At 40.8% G+C, this 24,322-nt stretch overlaps 1 protein-coding gene across 1 annotated transcript in view; it reads left to right on the top strand.

Moving 5' to 3' along the window:
- TOMM70 (translocase of outer mitochondrial membrane 70) overlaps positions 1–12,221 on the top strand; it is a 127,030-nt gene extending 114,809 nt beyond the window's left edge. Inside the window, exons 11-12 of the mRNA XM_053706062.1 lie at positions 7,260–7,382; positions 8,089–12,221. Coding sequence (XP_053562037.1) covers positions 7,260–7,382; positions 8,089–8,242 — 277 coding nt within the window. The 3' untranslated portion in view covers positions 8,243–12,221. The remainder of the gene's footprint in view (positions 1–7,259; positions 7,383–8,088) is intronic.
- The last annotated feature ends 12,101 nt before the right edge of the window (positions 12,222–24,322 follow it).

The raw sequence follows: 24,322 nt of genomic DNA, 5'->3' as shown, positions 1-24,322 counted from the left end.
TGAATCATTTTTAGATGACTGTAGTGTGCAGTGTTTTTTCTTCAGGTGTTGTTTGCCAGATCTATCTGAGCTTGCTGCACAATGTTTCGTTTCTGAATATTTCGGTATTATAAACTACCTTTTTGCGACTTGGGGACATTCGTCTTCAGTTGCTTTCTAGAGTGCGGTTGCACTGTGTTAGGGGAAGATCCTCTCTCTGTTTCAGACTCCCGGCCTTATCCTGTGGTTTCTGTATTTCTCGGGTCTGGGCATTGCCTCCCCTTGTTTCTATGAGACTGGTTGGGTCTCTGTTAGCCTGACCCAGTTTCTCTGTTTTTTTTTTTTTGCTCTGGTTCCTTATGCTAGCTGGACAGCTAGCTCAGCATACTAATGCACTGTGACTACCCTGCACTGTAGCAAACCAAGGTTTGCAAGTTCGATCCCCGGCGAGGTCTTCTCAGCCTTTCCTCCTTTCGAGGTTGATAAAGTGAGCAGCGCCTTGAGTCCCTTAAGGGTGATTAGCCGCGCTTTACAAGTATAATCATGTTTTCTCAGTGTCTTTTCTTCTTTGTGGAAGAATACGGTAGTTTGTAACCTTTCTTTAGTAACGGGTGTGTTGTTTGGAGACGGACTGCTGGGCGACGGTGTCTCTTGGAGGCTGTTGACTCGGTTGAGTCTAGTTCCTGCGGTCTCTAGCAAGGCTTGTGGACTATCTGCGGGTCAGTGTTCTTGGGCTTTTTTCTTTTTTTCAAAGTTGTTCTCGGCTTCGGACAAAGTGGGATTTTGTTGGGTAGGGGTTTTCAGACCTGTGTTGCCCTCAAAATGGGCCGCCTCTTGTACCCTCCCGTTTTTTGCATTCAGTGTCCTCTATAGCTTGTGTATTGTTTTCCCAAAAGTAATGAATGCAGCTGTGGACTCTTTCCATTTATGAAGAAGAACTTAAATTATGCTTACCTGATAATTTTCTTTTCTTCAGATGGAAAGAGTCCACAGCTCCCTGCCCGTGTTTTTTTGTGGGGCCACTGTAATTTCTTTCATGTAATTAACAAGAGTCCATGAGCTAGTGACGTATGGGATATACATTCCTACCAGGAGGGGCAAAGTTTCCCAAACCTTAAAATGCCTATAAATACACCCCTCACCACACCCACAAATCAGTTTTACAAACTTTGCCTCCAAGGGAGGTGGTGAAGTAAGTTTGTGCTAGATTCTACGTTGATATGCGCTCCGCAGCAAGTTGGAGCCCGGTTTTCCTCTCAGCGTGCAGTGAATGTCAGAGGGATGTGAGGAGAGTATTGCCTATTGAATGCAGTGATCTCCTTCTACGGGGTCTATTTCATAAGGTTCTCTGTTATCGGTCGTAGAGATTCATCTCTTACCTCCCTTTTCAGATCGACGATATACTCTTATATTTACCATTTCCTCTACTGATTCTCGTTTCAGTACTGGTTTGGCTTTCTACAAACATGTAGATGAGTGTCCTGGGGTAAGTAAGTCTTATTTTCTGTGACACTCTAAGCTATGGTTGGGCACTTTATTTATAAAGTTCTAAATATATGTATTCAAACATTTATTTGCCTTGACTCAGAATGTTCAACTTTCCTTATTTCCAGATCAGTCAGTTTCATATTTGGGATTATGCTTTAATTATCATATTTTTCTTACCTCAAAAATTTGACTTTTTCCCTGTGGGCTGTTAGGCTCGCGGGGGCTGAAAATGCTTCATTTTATTGCGTCATTCTTGGCGCGGACTTTTTTGGCGCAAAAATTCATTTCGTTTCCGGCGTCATACGTGTCGCCGGAAGTTGCGTCATTTTTTTGACGTTATTTTGCGCCAAAAATGTCGGCGTTCCGGATGTGGCGTCATTTTTGGCGCCAAAAGCATTTAGGCGCCAAATAATGTGGGCGTCTTATTTGGCGCCAAAAAATATGGGCGTCGTTTTTGTCTCCACATTATTTCAGTCTCATTTTTCATTTGCTTCTGGTTGCTAGAAGCTTGATGTTTGGCATTTTTTTCCCATTCCTGAAACTGTCTTATAAGGAATTTGATCTATTTTGCTTTATATGTTGTTTTTTCTCTTACATATTGCAAGATGTCTCACGTTGCATCTGAGCCAGAAGATACTACAGGAAAACCTCTGCCTGCTGGATCTACCAAAGCTAAGTGTATCTGCTGTAAACTTTTGGTAGCTATTCCTCCAGCTGTTGTTTGTATTAAATGTCATGACAAACTTGTTAATGCAGATAATATTTCCTTTAGTGATGTACCATTGCCTGTTGCAGTTCCCTCAACATCTAAGGTGCAGAATGTTCCTGATAACATAAGAGATTTTGTTTCTGAATCCATAAAGAAGGCTTTGTCTGTTATTTCTCCTTCTAGTAAACGTAAAAAGTCTTTTAAATCTTCTCTCTCTACAGATGAATTTTTAAATGAACACCATCATTCTGATTCTTTGGACTCTTCTGGTTCAGAGGATTCTGTCTCAGAGATTGATGCTGATAAATCTTCATATTTATTTAAGATGGAATTTATTCGCTCTTTACTTAAAGAAGTACTAATTGCTTTAGAAATAGAGGATTCTAGTCCTCTTGATACTAATTCTATACGTTTGGATAAGGTTTTTAAAGCTCCTGCGGTTATTCCAGAAGTCTTTCCTGTTCCTAATGCTATTTCTGCAGTAATTGCTAAGGAATGGGATAGATTGGGTAATTCATTTACTCCTTCTAAACGTTTTAAGCAATTATATCCTGTTCCGCCTGACAGATTAGAATTTTGGGACAAAATCCCTAAAGTTGATGGGGCTATTTCTACCCTTGCTAAACGTACTACCATTCCTACATCAGATGGTACCTCGTTTAAGGATCCTTTAGATAGAAAAATTGAATCTTTTCTAAGAAAAGCTTATCTATGTTCAGGTAATCTTCTTAGACCTGCTATATCATTGGCTGATGTTGCTGCAGCTTCAACTTTTTGGTTGGAAACTCTAGCGCAACAAGTAACAAATCGTGATTCTCATGATATTATTATTCTTCTCCAGCATGCTAATAATTTCATCTGTGATGCCATTTTTGATATTATTAGAGTTGATGTTAGATTTATGTCTCTGGCTATCTTAGCCAGAAGAGCTTTATGGCTTAAGACTTGGAATGCTGATATGGCTTCTAAATCAACTCTACTTTCCATTTCTTTCCAGGGAAACAAATTATTTGGTTCTCAGTTGGATTCTATTATTTCAACTGTTACTGGTGGGAAAGGAACTTTTTTACCACAGGATAAAAAGTCTAAAGGTAAAAACAGGGCTAACAATCGTTTTCGTTCCTTTCGTTTCAACAAAGAACAAAAGCCTGATCCTTCGTCCTCAGGAGCAGTTTCAGTTTGGAAACCATCTCCAGTCTGGAATAAATCCAAGCCTGCTAGAAAGGCAAAGCCTGCTTCTAAGTTCACATGAAGGTACGGCCCTCATTCCAGTTCAGCTGGTAGGGGGCAGGTTACGTTTTTTCAAAGAAATTTGGATCAGTTCTGTTCACAATCTTTGGATTCAGAACATTGTTTCAGAAGGGTACAGAATTGGTTTCAAGATGAGACCTCCTGCAAAGAGATTTTTTCTTTCCCATGTCCCAGTAAATCCAGTGAAAGCTCAAGCATTTCTGAATTGTGTTTCAGATCTAGAGTTGGCTGGAGTAATTATGCCAGTTCCAGTTCCGGAACAGGGGATGGGGTTTTATTCAAATCTCTTCATTGTACCAAAGAAGGAGAATTCCTTCAGACCAGTTCTGGATCTAAAATTATTGAATCGTTATGTAAGGATACCAACGTTCAAGATGGTAACTGTAAGGACTATATTGCCTTTTGTTCAGCAAGGGAATTATATGTCCACAATAGATTTACAGGATGCATATCTGCATATTCCGATTCATCCAGATCATTATCAGTTCCTGAGATTCTCTTTTCTAGACAAGCATTACCAATTTGTGGCTCTACCGTTTGGCCTTGCTACAGCTCCAAGAATTTTCACAAAGATTCTCGGTGCCCTTCTGTCTGTAATCAGAGAACAGGGTATTGTGGTATTTCCTTATTTGGACGATATCTTGGTACTTGCTCCGTCTTTACATTTAGCAGAGTCTCATACGAATCGACTTGTGTTGTTTCTTCAAGATCATGGTTGGAGGATCAATTTACCAAAAAGTTCTTTGATTCCTCAAACAAGGGTAACCTTTCTGGGTTTCCAGATAGATTCAGTGTCCATGACTTTGTCTTTAACAGACAAGAGACGTCTAAAATTGATTACAGCCTGTCGAAACCTTCAGTCTCAATCATTCCCTTCGGTAGCCTTATGCATGGAAATTCTAGGTCTTATGACTGCTGCATCGGACGCGATCCCCTTTGCTCGTTTTCACATGCGACCTCTTCAGCTCTGTATGCTGAACCAATGGTGCAGGGATTACACGAAGATATATCAATTAATATCTTTAAAACCGATTGTTCGGCACTCTCTAACGTGGTGGACAGATCACCATCGTTTAATTCAGGGGGCTTCTTTTGTTCTTCCGACCTGGACTGTAATTTCAACAGATGCAAGTCTCACAGGTTGGGGAGCTGTGTGGGGATCTCTGACGGCACAAGGAGTTTGGGAATCTCAGGAGGTGAGATTACCGATCAATATCTTGGAACTCCGTGCAGTTTTCAGAGCTCTTCAGTTTTGGCCTCTTCTGAAGAGAGAATCGTTCATTTGTTTTCAGACAGACAATGTCACAACTGTGGCATACATCAATCATCAAGGAGGGACTCACAGTCCTCTGGCTATGAAAGAAGTATCTCGAATTTTGGTTTGGGCGGAATCCAGCTCCTGTCTAATCTCTGCGGTTCATATCCCAGGTGTAGACAATTGGGAAGCGGATTATCTCAGTCGCCAAACGTTGCATCCGGGCGAATGGTCTCTTCACCCAGAGGTATTTCTTCAGATTGTTCAAATGTGGGGGCTCCCAGAGATAGATCTGATGGCCTCTCATCTAAACAAGAAACTTCCCAGGTATCTGTCCAGATCCCGGGATCCTCAGGCGGAGGCAGTGGATGCATTATCACTTCCTTGGAAGTATCATCCTGCCTATATCTTTCCGCCTCTAGTTCTTCTTCCAAGAGTAATCTCCAAGATTCTGAGGGAATGCTCGTTTGTTCTGCTAATAGCTCCGGCATGGCCTCACAGGTTTTGGTATGCGGATCTTGTCCGGATGGCATCTTGCCAACCATGGACTCTTCCGTTAAGACCAGACCTTCTGTCTCAAGGTCCTTTTTTCCATCCGGATCTGAAATCCTTAAATTTAAAGGTATGGAGATTGAACGCTTGATTCTTGGTCATAGAGGTTTCTCTGACTCCGTGATTAATACTATGTTTCAGGCTCGTAAATCTGTATCTCGAGAGATATATTATAGAGTCTGGAAGACTTATATTTCTTGGTGTCTTTCTCATCATTTTTCTTGGCATTCTTTTAGAATACCGAGAATTTTACAGTTTCTTCAGGATGGTTTAGATAAGGGTTTGTCCGCGAGTTCTTTGAAAGGACAAATCTCTGCTCTTTCTGTTCTTTTTCACAGAAAGATTGCTATTCTTCCTGATATTCATTGTTTTGTACAAGCTTTGGTTCGTATAAAACCTGTCATTAAGTCAATTTCTCCTCCATGGAGTTTGAATTTGGTTTTGGGAGCTCTTCAAGCTCCTCCGTTTGAACCTATGCATTCATTGGACATTAAATTACTTTCTTGGAAAGTTTTGTTCCTTTTGGCCATCTCTTCTGCTAGAAGAGTTTCTGAATTATCTGCTCTTTCGTGTGAGTCTCCTTTTCTGATTTTTCATCAGGATAAGGCGGTGTTGCGAACTTCTTTTGAATTTTTACCTAAAGTTGTGAATTCCAACAACATTAGTAGAGAAATTGTGGTTCCTTCATTATGTCCTAATCCTAAGAATTCTAAGGAGAAATCATTGCATTCTTTGGATGTTGTTAGAGCTTTGAAATATTATGTTGAAGCTACGAAATCTTTCCGTAAGACTTCTAGTCTATTTGTTATCTTTTCCGGTTCTAGGAAAGGCCAGAAAGCTTCTGCCATTTCTTTGGCATCTTGGTTGAAATCTTTAATTCATCTTGCCTATGTTGAGTCGGGTAAAATTCCGCCTCAAAGAATTACAGCTCATTCTACTAGGTCAGTTTCTACTTCCTGGGCGTTTAGGAATGAAGCTTCGGTTGACCAGATCTGCAAAGCAGCAACTTGGTCCTCTTTGCATACTTTTACTAAATTCTACCATTTTGATGTATTTTCTTCTTCTGAAGCAGTTTTTGGTAGAAAAGTTCTTCAGGCAGCGGTTTCAGTTTGAATCTTCTGCTTATGTTTTTTGTTAAACTTTATTTTGGGTGTGGATTATTTTCAGCAGGAATTGGCTGTCTTTATTTTATCCCTCCCTCTCTAGTGACTCTTGTGTGGAAAGATCCACATCTTGGGTAGTCATTATCCCATACGTCACTAGCTCATGGACTCTTGTTAATTACATGAAAGAAAACATAATTTATGTAAGAACTTACCTGATAAATTCATTTCTTTCATATTAACAAGAGTCCATGAGGCCCACCCTTTTTTGTGGTGGTTATGATTTTTTTGTATAAAGCACAATTATTCCAATTCCTTATTTTATATGCTTCGCACTTTTTTTCTTATCACCCCACTTCTTGGCTATTCGTTAAACTGATTTGTGGGTGTGGTGAGGGGTGTATTTATAGGCATTTTAAGGTTTGGGAAACTTTGCCCCTCCTGGTAGGAATGTATATCCCATACGTCACTAGCTCATGGACTCTTGTTAATATGAAAGAAATGAATTTATCAGGTAAGTTCTTACATAAATTATGTTTTTTGTTGTTCTGGCACCTTTTCACCCTGATATTTCTTCTACTGTTCCTTGTTCCTCGGCAGAATGACTGGGGAATGAGGGAAGTGAGAGAAGTATTTAAGCCTTTGGCTGGGGTGTCTTTGCCTCCTCCTGGTGGACAGGTTCTGAATTTCCCAAAAGTAATTAATGCAGCTGTGGACTCTTTACATCTCAAGAAAAGAAAATGATAAGGTAAGCATAATTTATTTGGTTACTGATTGAGAATTATTTATTATTGCTTTAAAAATAATTGATGCTACTGATTTGTAAAGATTAACCTGTACATATGTTTTGTCTTTGCTGTATAATCACATAAATAACAATCACATAAATAATTACCTATTTTTTTATCCTTTACATTGTTAGTTTACTTCAGCTTCAGTGGAAGCAGGATTTGGACAAAGGATTAGAACTGATCAGCAAGGCCATTGAAATTGACAACAAATGTGATTTTGCCTATGAAACAATGGGTACAATAGAGGTACAGAGGTAAGTGAATACTTGAAGACAAAGCAACACAAATGAACTATAAGGAATTTGTTAATATACAGTTCTATACTGCAGGTTTTCACTCTCTGGGTAGCTCATCTTAATGCTCATTTTACAACTAAAGTCTTACTGTTTACATAACTCTTACTTTGCAAAGCTTTTTGTGATTGCAAACTTAAGCAATATAATTACTTTAGCAAAAATGCATCTAGAAAAAGTTATTAGTGGTCAGTGACATACATACATAGGCTGTGAGAGTTGTGTGCCAGTATTCATGCTCAGAGAGCTTGTAGTGGTGTGTATTTAACCTGTGAAGACTTTATTTGTGTCATACAGGCCACTTTTGACTTGAGAAGGTGTAGTGTTTGAATGCTGGTGCACAGGCTCTCACAGCATATGTGCGTATGCCACTGAAAAACGGTAATAACTTTTACTAGATGCATTTTTGCTAATGTAAGTATATAGCAAAAATGCTTCTATATACAATTGAAATGCACACATGCACATTTCTAATTTTAGCTCTCTATCCCTTTAATACCTGAAGTGGAATTCTTCCTACATAGTTTGTATTATTGTAATTAAATGGTACATTGTATAGCACGTTTTACAATAATTGTGTAGTAATTCAGCTCTGTCATTGGCAGCACGTCTGTTGGAGATGTGTTTAAATAGACCCTGGGTTACTTTATCTGTGTATTTATTTTAGGGGAAATTTGGACAAAGCCATTGACATGTTCAACAAAGCAATCAACTTGGCCAAGTCTGAAATGGAAATGGCCCACCTCTACTCACTATGTGATGCTGCTTATGCCCAGACAGAAGTTGCAACGAAATATGGATTGAGACCACCGACGTTGTAAACTGACTTTTATCTCTAAAGTATGCATCCAAAATGTGGAATGGTGGAACATGGTTTTTCTGATTGTGGTGTTGTCGTTCATTCCTTCTGTCAGATGTGTATGTGGTGGGAGTGGGGGATGTCTGCCATGTTTCCCTTTGCGACACTAAGGGAAAATAAAGGTATATTTTGCATGAGAACAGAAGGAAATGTTTTGGCCATGCAAATAAAACTGCTTAATTTGTTTTTCTGGTTCATCAAGCAATGGGTGGTTACTATGTGAGCAAGTTTCTTTTTTTTTTATCGGACACTTTTTACAGTTTCTTTTTTTTTTTTTTTTTAATTAAAGTTAATTCAGAACTTTCTCAGATTTTCACAATGATTTCATTTGTATATAGCAGATCTAAAAAAAATGGTTGATTCTTTTTAGTGAAAAGTAACTATTATTATTTTTTAATGTGGTAAATATTCTTCATGCACAACCCTTTATTTCCCCTTTAATCAAGAAATGTTAAGTTTATGTAACCACACTTACCTTGTATCAGGGAATTGCTTACTATTTATCTTTCTGTGCTAAGAATCACAAGCGGAACTAACAATTCATATTGTATCTTACTGGTCGAGAAAACAATGGAGTCCATTACCACCTCCTCAATGATCTACCATGTGAATACTCTTTTGTTGTACACAGATTCTTTTTTGTATTGCTGTTATATACCAGAGGTAGCACAAAGAGAGGCAGAAATATCCATGGAAAAACAGCCTCGTTCACTAAAATGTTGTCTAAAATAAATGTTCTCCTGCACTCTTTAGCTTTTAACATTTGTTCTCCTTTTGCTGATCATTGGTTAATTTAGGTTTGTGCATTTGCTCTGCAGAATAAAGTTTAATTACTGTACTGATTTATTTCAAATTAAGCCGTTTTCAGTTCTGAAGCATATTGGCACATTATCACCTCATGCTAATCACATGAAATTCTGAATGTCACTTTTTAAATTTATTATCCATTCTGAACTCTGACTTTGGTTATGCTCACCATCAAGCCAGAGCAGACAGAGGAATAAGTTACACAAGGTGGATAGTGCAAGAAGAAGCAGTGCCTTTGGCGTTTTCAAGAGAATAATTTTGTTTTATAATTTCCAGAGTGTAAAGCTATGTGTTTCTTTTAGATTTACAACTGTACTACTAGTTTTCTAATCTGTGTGGTGGCACTCTTGTCAACAACCAAAGTCCAATATACTAAACCCAAAATAATACAAAAAAATGTCCTTCAAGTGTGATAAAAATCCAACACCTAGGAAAGAACCTGCCCAGGCCGCTCCACAGTCTTCAGCCTAGTCAGACTCTCAAATCGATTTCTTCAATTACAAGAAACATACCAGGCCAACACAAGACATGATATCGTCCCATACACAGAGATAAAAATAAAGATGGTTGCACCTCTGGGTGCTATGATCTCAGGCTAGCTCAACTGATCTCTCTGGTCTCGCACTTCCCTCAAAGATTATTCTGGTTTTGCTGATATATGAGGGCTGCTCTAATATCTGCAGTTGTCCTCACCGATGTGTTTACATTTAAAACATCCGGCTTATGTGTTGCTATGTTTTCATTTGTTTTATTAAACTTTTTATTCCTCATATCATACTCTGCTGATATTTGTTGTTAACCACTTTTTCGAGTCGGTGATGACTGCGGATATTGCAGCAGCCCACTGAAATATCGGTGAAACCAAAATGATCTTTAAGGGAGGTGTGGGACTAGAGAGGCTAGGTGTCTGTAAAGTCCTAGCCTGTGATCATAGCGCCTGGCACAGTGCAATATATCTTATGAGTGAGTCCTTTACTTTTATCTGTATGCCATGTGGTGCCCTGGTGTGAACTTGCTGTCACTGCAGGGCAGGTGGCACATGGTAGTAATCCTGTAAATTGCAGTAGACTTAAAGGGAAAATAACATATTTATTAACTATTGCATCACGTCCACTGCAGAGAGACAGTTTATTTTGCTTGTGGAGAAAATATTGCTTCATAATAGTCTTCATATGTTAGTAGAAAATATGTATTGCTGTATTGGTCCTTGTCAAAGTAAGATGGTTATTTTACTTTATCCCATTTATTATCAGCTTAAAGTGCATCACAATATTTTACAGTACTACTGGCTAAAGGGCTATTCAATTTGACCATCCCTCCTTATGCACATTAAACTTGTATGCAGGATCAGTTACAGTCTTTAGAAATGTGGGTTGTAATGTACCAATACCCCATGGATTTTAAAACTCTCATTAAAATACTGCTTTAAAAAGTGTAACTGCTTTCATAATCACATAGCTTATTTACTGTATGAAATACTCACATTTTTATTAAACAAACTTTATGTGCATTGCCACTGATACAAAACCTCACTGCTTTATTATTACTAGTTTGTTTTTTTGTTTTCAATGGGGGTTAATCCTTTATCCTTGATGGCCACACACGCCAGCTGACGCTAGTGAGTTCTGATTGACAGCAGCATTCACTTTATAAAAAGAGAATACACTATTCACATTTTAGCTTCTTTACAGTGTTATAGTTGGATTTTATTTTCTTCTTCCTTTTATAAAGTGAGGTATAATGGTAACAAAAATGCAGAATTGTAATAAACCACAAATATATGCATCCATTGTCTTCCCTTAAAGGGACAGTCTACTCCAAAGATTTAATTTTTAAAAAAGATAATGTATTTACCCATTCCCCCAGCTTTCCACAACCTGCATTGTTATATTAATCTTTCTAACCTTTAAAACTCTAAATTGCTGCCTGTCTCTAAGCCACTAAAAACCACCTCTTATCTCAGTGCCTTTTTATAGCTTTTTCACAGCAAGACACTGCTATTTGGTGTGCTCACTTCTGTGGAGGTATTTATGACTAAAATGCAAGTCTGTAAATAGCACTGAAATGAGGGGGGCAGTCTGCAGAGGCATTAGATACAAGATAATCACATAGGTAAAACAGTATTTTAATAAAACAGTGTTGGTTATGCAAAGCTGGAGAATGGTCAAAGGGATTATCTATCTTTTTAAACGATAAAAAAATTGGACTAGACTGTCCCTTTAAATACAGATGTAAGGTAATTTGTAAGCAACCCTGGTATATTTCTAAATATTGTGTGATTACTCAAGTTCTGTTTAAATGGAGGGAATACCTCAAGGGTTGTCGATGTAAATATATAGATTATTTAGCCACTTGACGCAGATTTGTTTACCTCTAATTTCCTATTACTCCCTGGTTGAAAATCTCATCTGTAAATACAACCGAGGACCAATTATTCTGAATTGTTCATATTGTTTCTGGAAATATTTTGCAACTTCAAAGAAAAGGGTAGCCAAGCTCAGCTTATATTTAGTTTTGCCATCTGCTTTCTGGGTATTATATTTACCAGTTCAGTTACATGTATACACTAATGGAAGAAAGGTACTTTTTTTTTTTTACTTTTTTTACTTTTTCCCTCCTTGTATTGTAAAGGTGGTGCCAAAAATCACCAGTTAGTTAAAGATTTACATATCTATATTCAGTTTAAAAAATAAAATACTGACACAAAAGCCACGTAAACCAACGTGTTAAATGTAATGTCCACCTTGTACATGTTAAAAATAAGTGCATTTTTTTCATGCATTGTAATTTAAAATGGTTATCTGAATACATTAGAAGTGTTATGACTGCAATGTGGATACTAAAGGGAGTGTAACATGCAACTTGGCATTTGGGTTACTTTGTGGCTAGATCATTTAAGTGTATATCTGATTTTTAGGCATCTTCCTAGAGATCTTTTTGTACCTTTCACATAAAATAACAATCATACATAAAACATGTTTTCTTTTGGATTTATTGAAAGAAAAAGAAATGCTAAGAAAACAAGAACTGTTGGGTTTTATTTGCATGGCTTCTCATAGTGCCATTCATTTCTTCCTGTTCTGTACCTTATTATAAACAGGAAAGCATGTGCAGAATAAAGCTTGTATTCCACACCAGACTGCCTGTTCTTTGAATAATAGAAACTGCACTAAATATTTGTCTGTATTTTTTTTATTTTATAACCCCTTGGCAAAAAATCCAAATAAATATTACATATTATACATTTAATTTGTATATTTTCCTTGGGGTTGAGAGAACATTTATATTATACTACTTTAAATCAATGTAAAATAAATTTAAGAGACTGTTTTGTGGTTTTGCTTTTATAGGTCACTAATACCAAGGGCACCTATATTAGAGTGAATTGGGATCTGTTTGTTATTGGAATCTATTTGTGTGTTTAGTGTGTCCCAGATAGGACTTATTCTGAGGTTGCAGGTCTGGTAGAACATATACTTATCTAATATATACATTTGTTTTTAATTTGAGACCATATTTTTCTACTGGTTGAATGAAAAAGGGAAATCCTATTATGATATACTTCTCCTCACTTTAGACAAATGGATTGCTTCAGTATGTTATGGCTAGTTATTTTTCTATACAGCTTAAACCAATTTTGACATGCCTTCATTTTTCCATCTTAATATGAGGAGAGTCCACGGCTTCATTCCTTCCTTGTGGGAATACAGAACCTGGCCACCAGGAGGAGACAAAGAAACCCCAAACAAAGGCTTAAATAGCTCCCTCATCCCCTAGTTATTCTTTGCCTTTCGTCACAGGAGTATGGCAGAGAAGTGTCAGAAGATTCAGAGTAATCTCTTATGGAGGGTAGTACTCTTTTCTATGGGACTGGAGTTTTAAGTAGTCTTGTCAGCCTCTCAGTGAGAGCATTGACGAAAGTTAGGGTCTGGAGATGCAGGGATAGTCTTTCTGCGAAACCATCCAGACTCGTATTAACTCCTAAGCAATCAGTGTTGACGAGTTTCACTGCCTGCTTCTATCACTGAAGTCCATGTCAGGTGCAATGCTACAAGACTGTCAAACTTGAGAGGCTATGTGTCCCACGGCGATGATTCCGGTAAGATCGTTTCATTTTATATCATATGATAATGTAAGAATACAGGGTCACAGTGTGACTCCTTTATCTGTATGGAATCAATGGTTAATATCTCCGGAAGGGGATTCATACATGATTTGTTTTATTATGTTTTATGCTGCGACATGTGTGAGATGAGACTGGCAGATGTGGGAACAGTCAGGTTTTACTTTCGTTTTGGATAACCGTGCAGCCTGTCAGTTTGGCGTGCTTTTCTTCCTGCAGCAGTGGCGGTCCTGCATGGCACTCCATGTGACTGGGTGTGGCCTCATTAACTTCCTCTTTCCTGACCGTGTGGTTTACAGAAGAAGCGGTTTCTCTGTGGGGCCTGGGTCATAGGAGGTGGTGAGTGCCCCGGCCGGGGTATAAAGGTGCCATTTACTTTTTCTATAGTCCATTTTAAAAGTGCAAGCTATGGAAGACTCTGATGCATTAGAGGGTACTTCCTCTTTACCAAGAGCTAATACCTGTTTTTATTGTGAGGAGGCTACAGTATACCCACCTGCTCAACTATGTTCCACATGCCTTGAAAAAGTAGTTACAGTATATCTAAAAAGACTAAGATGTTTAGTACAACTGAGCCGTCCACCTTTGAGGGGTCTCTGTCCCGCGAGTTGCGTTCTCTGCAATACTCCTTTGGGAGAGACCCTCTTACCGCCAGACTTTTCTAAACAGTTGCTAACGGCAGTGTCTGCGGCCTTTAGTGCTTTACCTCGCCCTGCTAAGCGCAAGCAAAAGGTTAAATACTGCTATCCTTCCCAGGGGTCATCTACCACCTTGCTGGATTTATCTGACACTAGATTATCCGCTGATATTTCAGAGGAGGCTCTTTCTGGGTCGGAATCGTCTACATCTTAGCCTCCGGCTGCGGAGGAACCTGACTTTAGATTTAGGATACAGCATTTACGCTTTTTGTTAAAGGAAGTGTTGGCCACGTTAGAGGTTCCAGAACCAAAGTTACCTGAGGAACCTTATATTCCTAAGCTTGATAAGGTTTATGAGGACAGGGTAGTGCCACAAACTTTCCCGGTTCCTGTCCATCCTTTAAGGAGCCATGGATAAGAAGTTAGAAACTCTGTTGAGAAAGATGTTTCAGCACACGGTTTTTATTTCAACCTGCAGCGGTGGCTGGAGCCGCTACCTATTGGTGTGACTCTCTATTGGAGATGATCGAGGTGGAAACTCCCTTCGATGAGATCCAGGAAAGAATTAAGGCCTTGAGGGTAGCTAATTTGTTTATTTGCCATGCAAACATGCAGAATATTCGCTTGAATGCCAAGACATCAGGCTTTTCTGTTCTGGCCCGTAGGGCTCTGTGGCTGAAGTCTTGGTCTGCTGACATGACTTCAAAATCTAGATTGCTTTCCCTTCCATTTAAGGGAAAGGTTCTTTTCGGTCCAGGACTGGACTCTATCATATCCACGGTCACTGGGGGCAAGGGTGACTTCTTACCGCAGGATAAGACTAACAAACCTAAAGGACAGGGTCCTAATTTTTTGTCCCTTTCGTTCGGATAAATCCCAGCGCCAGCAGCCCTCCGCGAAGCAGAATCAGTCCAAGGGAACTTGGAAAACATCTCAATCTGGAGGTCATTGCTCAGGGTTACAGGATAGGTTTCAAATCTCATTACCCAGAGGCAGATTCCTCTTATCAAACCTGTCTTTAAGACCAGAAAAACAGGATGCTTTTCTAGGGTGGGTGAGAGATCTCTCCTCCTTTGGAGTGATTGTGTCAGTACCTCTAGCAGGGAGAGGTCTGGGATACTACTCAAACCTTTTTGTGGTCCCAAAGAAGGAGGGTATGTTTCACATGATTCTAACCTAAAGTGCTTAAACAAGTTTCTGTCTGTGCCATCGTTCAAGATGGAGACAATAAGGTCGATTCTGCCCTTATTTCGAGAGGGACAGTTCATGATAACGATAGACTTAAAGGATGCTTACCTTCATGTGCCAATACACATGAATCACTTCAAGTTCTTAAGATTCGCCTTTCTGGACCAACACTTCCAGTTTGTGGCTCTCCCATTTGGTCTGGCTACTGCCCCAACAGTCTTTATGAAGGTTCTAGGGGCTCTGCTCGCGGTGGTGAGATCCAGGGGTATTGCAGTAGCTCCATACTTGGATGACATCCTGGTCCAAGCTCCGTCCTGCCGGCTGGCAAAAGACCATTCAATAGCTCTGCTACTTCTTCAATCTCATGGATGGAAGATAAACTTAGAAAAGAGTTCTCTGGTTAACAGTACCAGAGTGGAATTCCTGGGCACGATCATAGATTCCATATCCATGAAAATATTCCTTACAGACCAGAGACGTTTTACTTCCAACTGTCTTGCCCTCCAGACCTCCTTAAAACCATATGTGGCCAGGTGTATGGATGTAATTGGCCTCATGGTGTCCAGCATAGATTTCATGCCATTTGCCAGGTTCCATCTCAGACCTCTTCAGTTGTGCAGTGGAACGGCGATCACTCTGATCTATCCCAACAGATTTCTCTGGACAACCGGTCGAGAGAATCGCTCTCTTGGTGGCTCCGTCCAGATCGCCTGTCCCAGGGGACATCCTTCTTGAGACCATCCTGGGAGATTGTGACTATGGACGCAAGTCTATCAGGATGGGGAGCTGTTTGGGGTGCCAGGAAGGCACAGGGTTGGTGGACTCGAGAGTAATCTCTTCTCCCGATCAACATTTTGGAACTTCAAGCGATCTTCAACGCTCTAATTGCTTGGCCTCTTCTGGGTTTGTCCCAGTTTATCAGATTCCAAAATCAGACAACATTACCTCAGTGGCTTACATCAACCATCAAGGGGGAACTAGAAGCTCCCTAGCCATGAGGGACGTATCACAGATTCTGGAATGGGCGGAGGCCCGCAGCTGCTCGCTCTCAGCGATCCACATTCCGGGTGTGGACAACTGCCAAGTGGACTTTCTCAGCAGACAATCATTTCATCCGGGGGAAATGGTCTCTCCATCCCGAGGTGTTTGCGGAGATTTGCAACAGATGGGGGATGCCGAAGATAGATCTCATGGCGTCCAGACTCAATGTTACGCTACCCAGATATGGGTCGAGGTCCAGGGATCCTCAGGTGGAACTGATAGATGCCTTAGCAGTGCCCTGGGGTTCAACCTAATTTACATCTTTCCACCAATACCATTTCTCCTACATTGGTGTGTCCGGTCCACGGCGTCATCCTTACTTGTGGGATATTCTCTTCCCCAACAGGAAATGGCAAAGAGTCCCAGCAAAGCTGGTCACATGATCCCTCCTAGGCTCCGCCCACCCCAGTCATTCTCTTTGCTGTTGCATAGGCAACATCTCCACGGAGATGGTTAAGAGTTTTTTGGTGTTTAAATGTAGTTTTTATTCTTCTATCAAGTGTTTGTTATTTTAAAATAGTGCGGGTATGTACTATTTACTCTGAAACAGAAAAAGGATGAAGATTTCTGTTTGTAAGAGGAAGATGATTTTAGCAGACAGTAACTAAAATCAATTGCTGTTTCCACACAGGACTGTTGAGATGAAGTAACTTCAGTTGGGGGAAACAGCAGACTTTTCTGCTTAAGGTATGACTAGCCATATTTCTAACAAGACCATGTAATGCTGGAAGGCTGTCATTTCCCCTCATGGGGACCGGTAAGCCATTTTTTTAGTTAAACATAAAAGAATAAAGGGCTTCAAAAAGGGCTTAAAAACTGGTAGACATTTTTCTGGGCTAAAACGATTGCTTTACTAGGCATATTATGCAGATTCTAACTAATAATTGGTATTATAATCTTGGGGAACGTTTAGAAAAACGGCAGGCACTGTGTTGGACACCTTTTTCAGATGGGGGCCTTTCTAGTTATAGACAGAGCCTCATTTTCGCGCCATTAATGCGCAGTTGTTTTTGGAGAGCAAGGCATGCAGATGCATGTGTGAGGAGCTAAGAATCACTGAAAAAGCTTATAGAAGGCGTCATTTGGTATCGTATTCCCCTCTGGGCTTGGTTGGGTCTCAGCAAAGCATATAGCTGGGACTGTATAGGGGTTAAATGTAAAAACGGCTCCGGTTCCGTTATTTTAAGGGTTAAAGCTCTGAAATTTGGTGTGCAATACTTTTAATGCTTTAAGACACTGTGGTGAAATTTTGGTAATTTTTTAACAATTCCTTCATACTTTTTCACATATTCAGTAATATAGTGTTTTCAGTTTGAAATTTAAAGAGACAGTAACGGTTTTATTTTAAAACGTTTTTTGTGCTTGGTTGACAAGTTTAAGCCTGTTTAACATGTCTGTACCATCAGATAAGCTATGTTCTATATGTATGAAAGCCAATGTGTCTCCCCATTTAAATTTATGTGATAAGTGTGCCATAGTGTCCAAACAAAGTAAGGACAGTAATGCCACAGATGATGATATTGCCCAAGATGATTCCTCAAATGAGGGGAGTAAACATGATACTACATCATCCCCTAATGTGTCTACACCAGTTTTGCCCACACAGGAGGCCCCTAGTACATCTAGTGCGCCAATACTTATTACCATGCAACAATTAACGGCTGTAATGGATAACTCCATAGAAAATCTTTTATCCAAAATGCCTACTTATCAGAGAAAGCGCAATTGCTCTGTTTTAAACACTGAAGAGCAGGAGGGCGCTGATGATATTTGTTCTGACATACCCTCACACCAATCTCAAGGGGCCATGAGGGAGGTTTTGTCTGATGGAGAAATCTCAGATTCAAGGAAAAATTTCTCATCAAGCTGAAACTGATGTTGTGACATTTAAATTTAAATTAGAACATCTCCGCGCACTGCTTAAGGAGGTGTTATCTACTCTGGATGATTGTGACAATTTGGTCATTCCAGAGAAAGTATGTAAGATGGACAAGTTCCTAGAGGTTCCGGTGCCCCCCGACGCTTTGACAGTCCCCAAGGTCGAGGGGGCGGTTTCTACTCTAAACAAACGCACTACTATTCCTATCGAAGACAGTTGTGCTTTTAAAGATCCTATGGATAAAAAAATTAGAGGGTTTGCTTAAAAAGATTTTTGTACAGCAAGGGTTCCTTCTACAACCAATTTCATGCATTGTTCCTGTCACTACGGCAGCGTGCTTCTGGTTCGAGGAACTAGAAAAGTCGCTCAGTAGAGAATCTTCGTATGAGGAGGTTATGGACAGAGTTCAAGCACTTAAATTGGCTAACTCTTTTGTTTTAGATGCCGCTTTGCAATTAGCTAGATTAGCGGCGAAAAATTCAGGGTTTGCTATCGTGGCACGCAGAGCGCTTTGGCTAAAGTCTTGGTCAGCGGATGTGTCATCCAAGACAAAATTGCTTAACATTCCTTTCAAAGGTAAAACATTATTTGGACCAGATTTGAAAGAGATTATTTCAGACATCACTGGAGGAAAGGGCCACGCCCTCCCACAGGATAGGTCTTTTAAGGCTAAAAATAAGCCTAATTTTCGTCCCTTTTGCAGAAACGGACCAGCCTCTAATTCTGCATCCTCTAAGCAAGAGGGTAATACTTCACAACCCAAACCAGCCTGGAAACCAATGCAAGGCTGGAACAAGGGTAAGCAGGCCAAGAAGCCTACCACTGGTACCAAAACAGCATGAAGGGATAGCCCCCGATCCGGAACCGGATCTAGTGGGGGGCAGACTCTCTCTCTTTGCTCAGGCTTGGGCAAGAGATGTTCAGGATCCTTGGGCGCTAGAAATAGTTTCTCAAGGTTATCTTCTGGAATTCAAGGAACTACCCCCAAGGGGAAGGTTCCACAGGTCTCAATTATCCTCAAACCAAATAAAGAGACAGGCATTCTTACATTGCGTAGAAGACCTGTTAAAGATGGGAGTGATACATCCAGTTCCAATAAAAGAACAAGGAATGGGATTTTACTCAAATCTGTTCGTAGTTCCCAAAAAAGAGGGAACATTCAGACCAATTTTGGATCTGAAGATCCTAAAAAAAAATTTCTCAGGGTTCCATCGTTCAAAATGGAAACCATTCGAACGATCCTTCCCACCATCCAGGAAAGTCAATTTATGACCACCGTGGATTTAAAGGATGCGTACCTACATATTCCTATCCACAAGGAACATCATCAGTTCCTAAGGTTCGCTTTTCTGGACAAGCATTACCAGTTTGTGGCACTTCCATTCGGATTAGCCACTGCTCCGAGAATTTTCACAAAGGTACTAGGGTCCCTTCTAGCGGTTCTAAGACCAAGGGGCATTGCAGTAGTACCTTACTTGGACGACATCCTAATTCAAGCGTCGTCCCTGTCAAAAGCAAAGGCTCATACGGACATCGTCCTAGCCTTTCTCAGATCTCACGGATGGAAGGTGAACAAAGAAAAAAGTTCTCTGTCCCCGTCAACAAGAGTTCCCTTCTTGGGAACAATAATAGATTCCTTAGAAATGAGGATTTTTCTGACAGAGGTCAGAAAATCAAAACTTCTAAGCTCTTGTCAAGTACTTCATTCTGTTCCTCGTCCTTCCATAGCGCAGTGCATGGAGGTAATAGGTTTGATGGTTGCAACAATGGACATAGTTCCTTTTGCACGAATTCATCTAAGACCATTACAACTGTGCATGCTCAAACAGTGGAATGGGGATTATACAGACTTGTCTCCGATGATTCAAGTAGATCAAAAGACCAGAGATTCACTCCGTTGGTGGCTGACCCTGGACAATCTGTCACAGGGAATGAGCTTCCGCAGACCAGAGTGGGTCATTGTCACGACCGACGCCAGTCTAGTGGGCTGGGGCGCGGTCTGGGAATCCCTGAAAGCTCAGGGTTTATGGTCTCGGGAAGAGTCTCTTCTCCCGATAAACATTCTGGAACTGAGAGCGATATTCAGTGCTCTCAAAGCTTGGCCTCAACTAGCAAAGGCCAAATTCATAAGGTTTCAATCAGACAACATGACGACTGTTGCATATATCAATCATCAGGGGGGAACAAGGAGTTCCCTGGCGATGAAAGAAGTGACCAAGATAATTCAATGGGCGGAGGATCACTCCTGCCACTTGTCTGCGATCCACATCCCAGGAGTGGAAAATTGGGAAGCGGATTTTCTGAGTCGTCAGACATTCCATCCGGGGGAGTGGGAACTCCATCCGGAAATCTTTGCCCAAATAACTCAATTATGGGGCATTCCAGACATCGATCTGATGGCGTCTCGTCAGAACTTCAAGGTTCCTTGCTACGGGTCCAGATCCAGGGATCCCAAGGCGACTCTAGTAGATGCACTAGTAGCACCTTGGACCTTCAACCTAGCTTATGTATTCCCACCGTTTCCTCTCATTCCCAGGCTGGTAGCCAGGATCAATCAGGAGAGGGCCTCAGTGATCTTGATAGCTCCTGCGTGGCCACGCAGGACTTGGTATGCAGACCTGGTGAATGTCATCGGCTCCACCATGGAAGCTACCTTTGAGACAGGACCTTCTTGTTCAGGGTCCATTCGAACATCCGAATCTGGTTTCCCTCCAACTGACGGCTTGGAGATTGAACGTTTGATTTTATCAAAGCGTGGGTTTTCAGATTCTGTAATAGATACTCTGATTCAGGCTAGAAAGCCTGTAACTAGAAAAATTTACCATAAAATATGGAAAAAATATATCTGTTGGTGTGAATCCAAAGGATTGCCATGGAACAAGATAAAAATTCCTAAGATTCTATCCTTTCTACAAGAAGGTTTGGAGAAAGGATTATCTGCAAGTTCTCTAAAGGGACAGATTTCTGCTTTATCTGTCTTACTACACCAACGACTGGCAGCTATGCCAGATGTTCAAGCATTTGTTCAGGCTCTGGTTAGGATCAAGCCTGTTTACAGACCTTTGACTCCTCCCTGGAGTTTAAATCTAGTTCTTCAAGGGGTTCCGTTTGAACCCTTACATTCCGTAGATATTAAGTTACTATATTGGAAAGTTTTGTTTTTGGTTGCAATCTCTTCTGCTAGAAGAGTTTCAGAGTTATCTGCTCTGCAGTGTTCTCCTCCTTATCTGGTGTTCCATGCAGATAAGGTGGTTTTGCGTACTAAGCCTGGTTTTCTTCCTAAAGTTGTTTCTAACAAAAATATTAACCAGGAGATAGTTGTACCTTCTTTGTGTCCGAATCCAGTTTCAAAGAAGGAGCGTTTGTTACACAATTTGGACGTTGTCCGTGCTCTAAAATTCTATTTAGAGGCTACTAAAGATTTCAGACAAACATCATCCTTGTTTGTTGTTTATTCTGGTAAAAGGAGAGGTCAAAAAGCGACTTCTACCTCTCTTTCCTTTTGGCTTAAAAGCATTATCCGTTTGGCTTATGAGACTGCCGGACGGCAGCCTCCTGAAAGAATCACAGCTCACTCCACTAGGGCTGTGGCTTCCACATGGGCCTTCAAGAACGAGGCTTCTGTTGACCAGATATGTAAGGCAGCGACTTGGTCTTCACTGCACACTTTTGCCAAATTTTACAAATTTGATACTTTTGCTTCTCCGGAGGCTATTTTTGGGAGAAAGGTTTTGCAAGCTGTGGTGCCTTCCGTTTAGGTGACCTGATTTGCTCCCTCCCTTCATCCGTGTCCTAAAGCTTTGGTATTGGTTCCCACAAGTAAGGATGACGCCGTGGACCGGACACACCAATGTTGGAGAAAACAGAATTTATGCTTACCTGATAAATTACTTTCTCCAACGGTGTGTCCGGTCCACGGCCCGCCCTGTTTTTTTTTTTAATCAGGTCTGATGAATTATTTTCTCTAACTACAGTCACCACGGTATCATATGATTTCTCCTATATATATTTCCTCCTGTCCGTCGGTCGAATGACTGGGGTGGGCGGAGCCTAGGAGGGATCATGTGACCAGCTTTGCTGGGACTCTTTGCCATTTCCTGTTGGGGAAGAGAATATCCCACAAGTAAGGATGACGCCGTGGACCGGACACACCGTTGGAGAAAGTAATTTATCAGGTAAGCATAAATTCTGTTTTCTACCTCGGGTAGTGGCCCGCATCAAGCAGGAGCAAGCTTATATTATTCTAATTTCTCCATCGTGGCCTCAAAGGATGTGGTTTGCGGACCTGGTGGGGATGTTGTTATCTATTCCATGAGGTTACCTTGTCGCAGGGATCTGCTGGAAAAGGGTCCTTTTTGTTCATCAAAATCTGGATTCTCTGAGGCTGACTGCGTGGAGATTGAACGCCTAGTCCTAGCCAAGAGAGGTTTTTCTGAGAGAGTGATACTCTCATTCAAGCTAGAAAGCCGGTCACCCTTCGCATTTATCATAAGGTGTGGAGGACCTACTTATTCTGGTATGCAGAACATGGATTCCCTTGGCATAAGGTTTAAAGTATTAAGGATTCTTTCCTTTCTCCAGGATGGCTTGGAGAAGGGACTTGCTGCTAGTTCCTTAAAAGGATAGATCCCAGCGCTATCTGTGTTATTACACAAGAGGCTAGCTGATCTTCATGATATTCAGTCTTTTGTTCAGGCTCTGTCCAGACCTGTCTTTAGACATTCAACTTCTCCTTGGAGATTAAATTTGTTTTTTAAGGTTTTGCAGAGGGCTCCGTTTGAGCCCATGCATTTGGTTGACATTAGGTTATTGTCTTGGAAGGTTCTTTTTCTACTGGCTATTACTTTGGCACGCAGAGTCTCTGCTCTGAGATGACAGCCTTGCCATGTGAGCCTCCTTACCTAGTTTTTCTTGCTGATAAGGCTGTTCTTTGCACTGGGTTGGGTTTCCTCCCTAAGTTGTGTCTGATCGCAACATCAGGAGATCGTGGTTCCTTCCTTGTGTCCTAATCCTTCTTTTTTGAAGGAACGATTACTTCATAATTTGGATGTGGTTCAAGCTTTGAAATTCTATCTTTAAGCTACGAAGGATTTTAGACAGACTTCTGCATTGTTATCTATTCCGGGAAGCGCAGGAGGCTTCTACCACTTTTCTATCTTTTTGGTTAAGGAGCATTATCCATTTAGCATATGAATCAGCGGGACATAAGACTCCTCAGAGGATTACGGTTCATTCAACTAGAGCTGTGGCTTCTTCTTGGGCCTTCAAAAATGAGGCCTCTATGGAGCAGATTTGTAGGGCTGAAGCAGCTTTTGGGAGAAAGGTTTTGCAGGCTGTGGTGCCATCAGAATAAGGTCTGTCTCTTTTTTTTTTTTTTTTTTTTTTTTTTTTTTCCCTCCCGTTTTTAATTCAGTGTCCTCTAGAGCTTGGGTATATGGTTCCCACAAGTAAGGAATGAAGCCGTGGACTCTCCTCATATTTAGATGGAAAACATAAATTATGCTTGCCTGATAATTTCATTTCCATCTGTAGGAGGAGAGTTGATGACCCCCACCCATTTTCTCCGCTGGGCGGACCAAAATGTTTGTTCTTTTGGCACAATTTATACCTTGATATTTCTCCTACTGTTTCTTGTTCCCTCGGCAGAATGACTGGGGGATGAGGGGAGGTATTTAAGCCTTTGGCTGGGGTGTCTGTCTCCTCCTGGTGGCCAGGTTCTGTATTCCCACAAGTAATGAATGAAGCCATGGACTCTCCTCATACAGATGGAAATGAAATTATCAGGTAAGCATAATTTATGTTTTTATTACATGTCATTTCTCTTATAAGATTGTGAAAGTCCACAATATAACACATGGGAAAACTCACCCTGTCCACAAGGAGGAAATATAACACTGCTACATAACCAGATTTTTTAACTCTTCCCGCGTCATCCCTCAGTCAAATTTTTACTTCCTTGATGGAGTGAGGTGAAATTCTGAAGCGCTGATCAACAAGATACAGAAAAGAGGTTCTCAAATAGGTCAGCTAATCCATTTCCTTTTCAGAGAGCCTATAAACAGAAGAGAGGGGTAGACGGGAGTTTTTCAGTGTGAAGATGGTACAGGCCTCCCAGGTGAAATGTGTTTTTATTTACAACTTCCCTGGTCTACATAGTGCTATTCCCTGTATGTGGGCACTGTGACCCCAGGTGAAATGTTAATCTGTTAATATCCTGGTATATAGTGGCCACTCTTTAAAGAAACCTTAGCACTGTGCTTGTACTGCCTCAGATGGGCTCATCTACTGGCTATATTCTAAAACTGAGGTGAGCACGGTAGACACAGGTGCTGACAGGTAAGTACTAATGAACTTCATAGTCCACTG

This window comes from Bombina bombina, chromosome 3, assembly GCF_027579735.1.
Source record: "Bombina bombina isolate aBomBom1 chromosome 3, aBomBom1.pri, whole genome shotgun sequence".
Lineage (NCBI taxonomy): Eukaryota > Metazoa > Chordata > Amphibia > Anura > Bombinatoridae > Bombina > Bombina bombina.
Note: the sequence above shows the minus strand (reverse complement) of the source record. Positions and strands in the feature narration are given on the sequence as shown.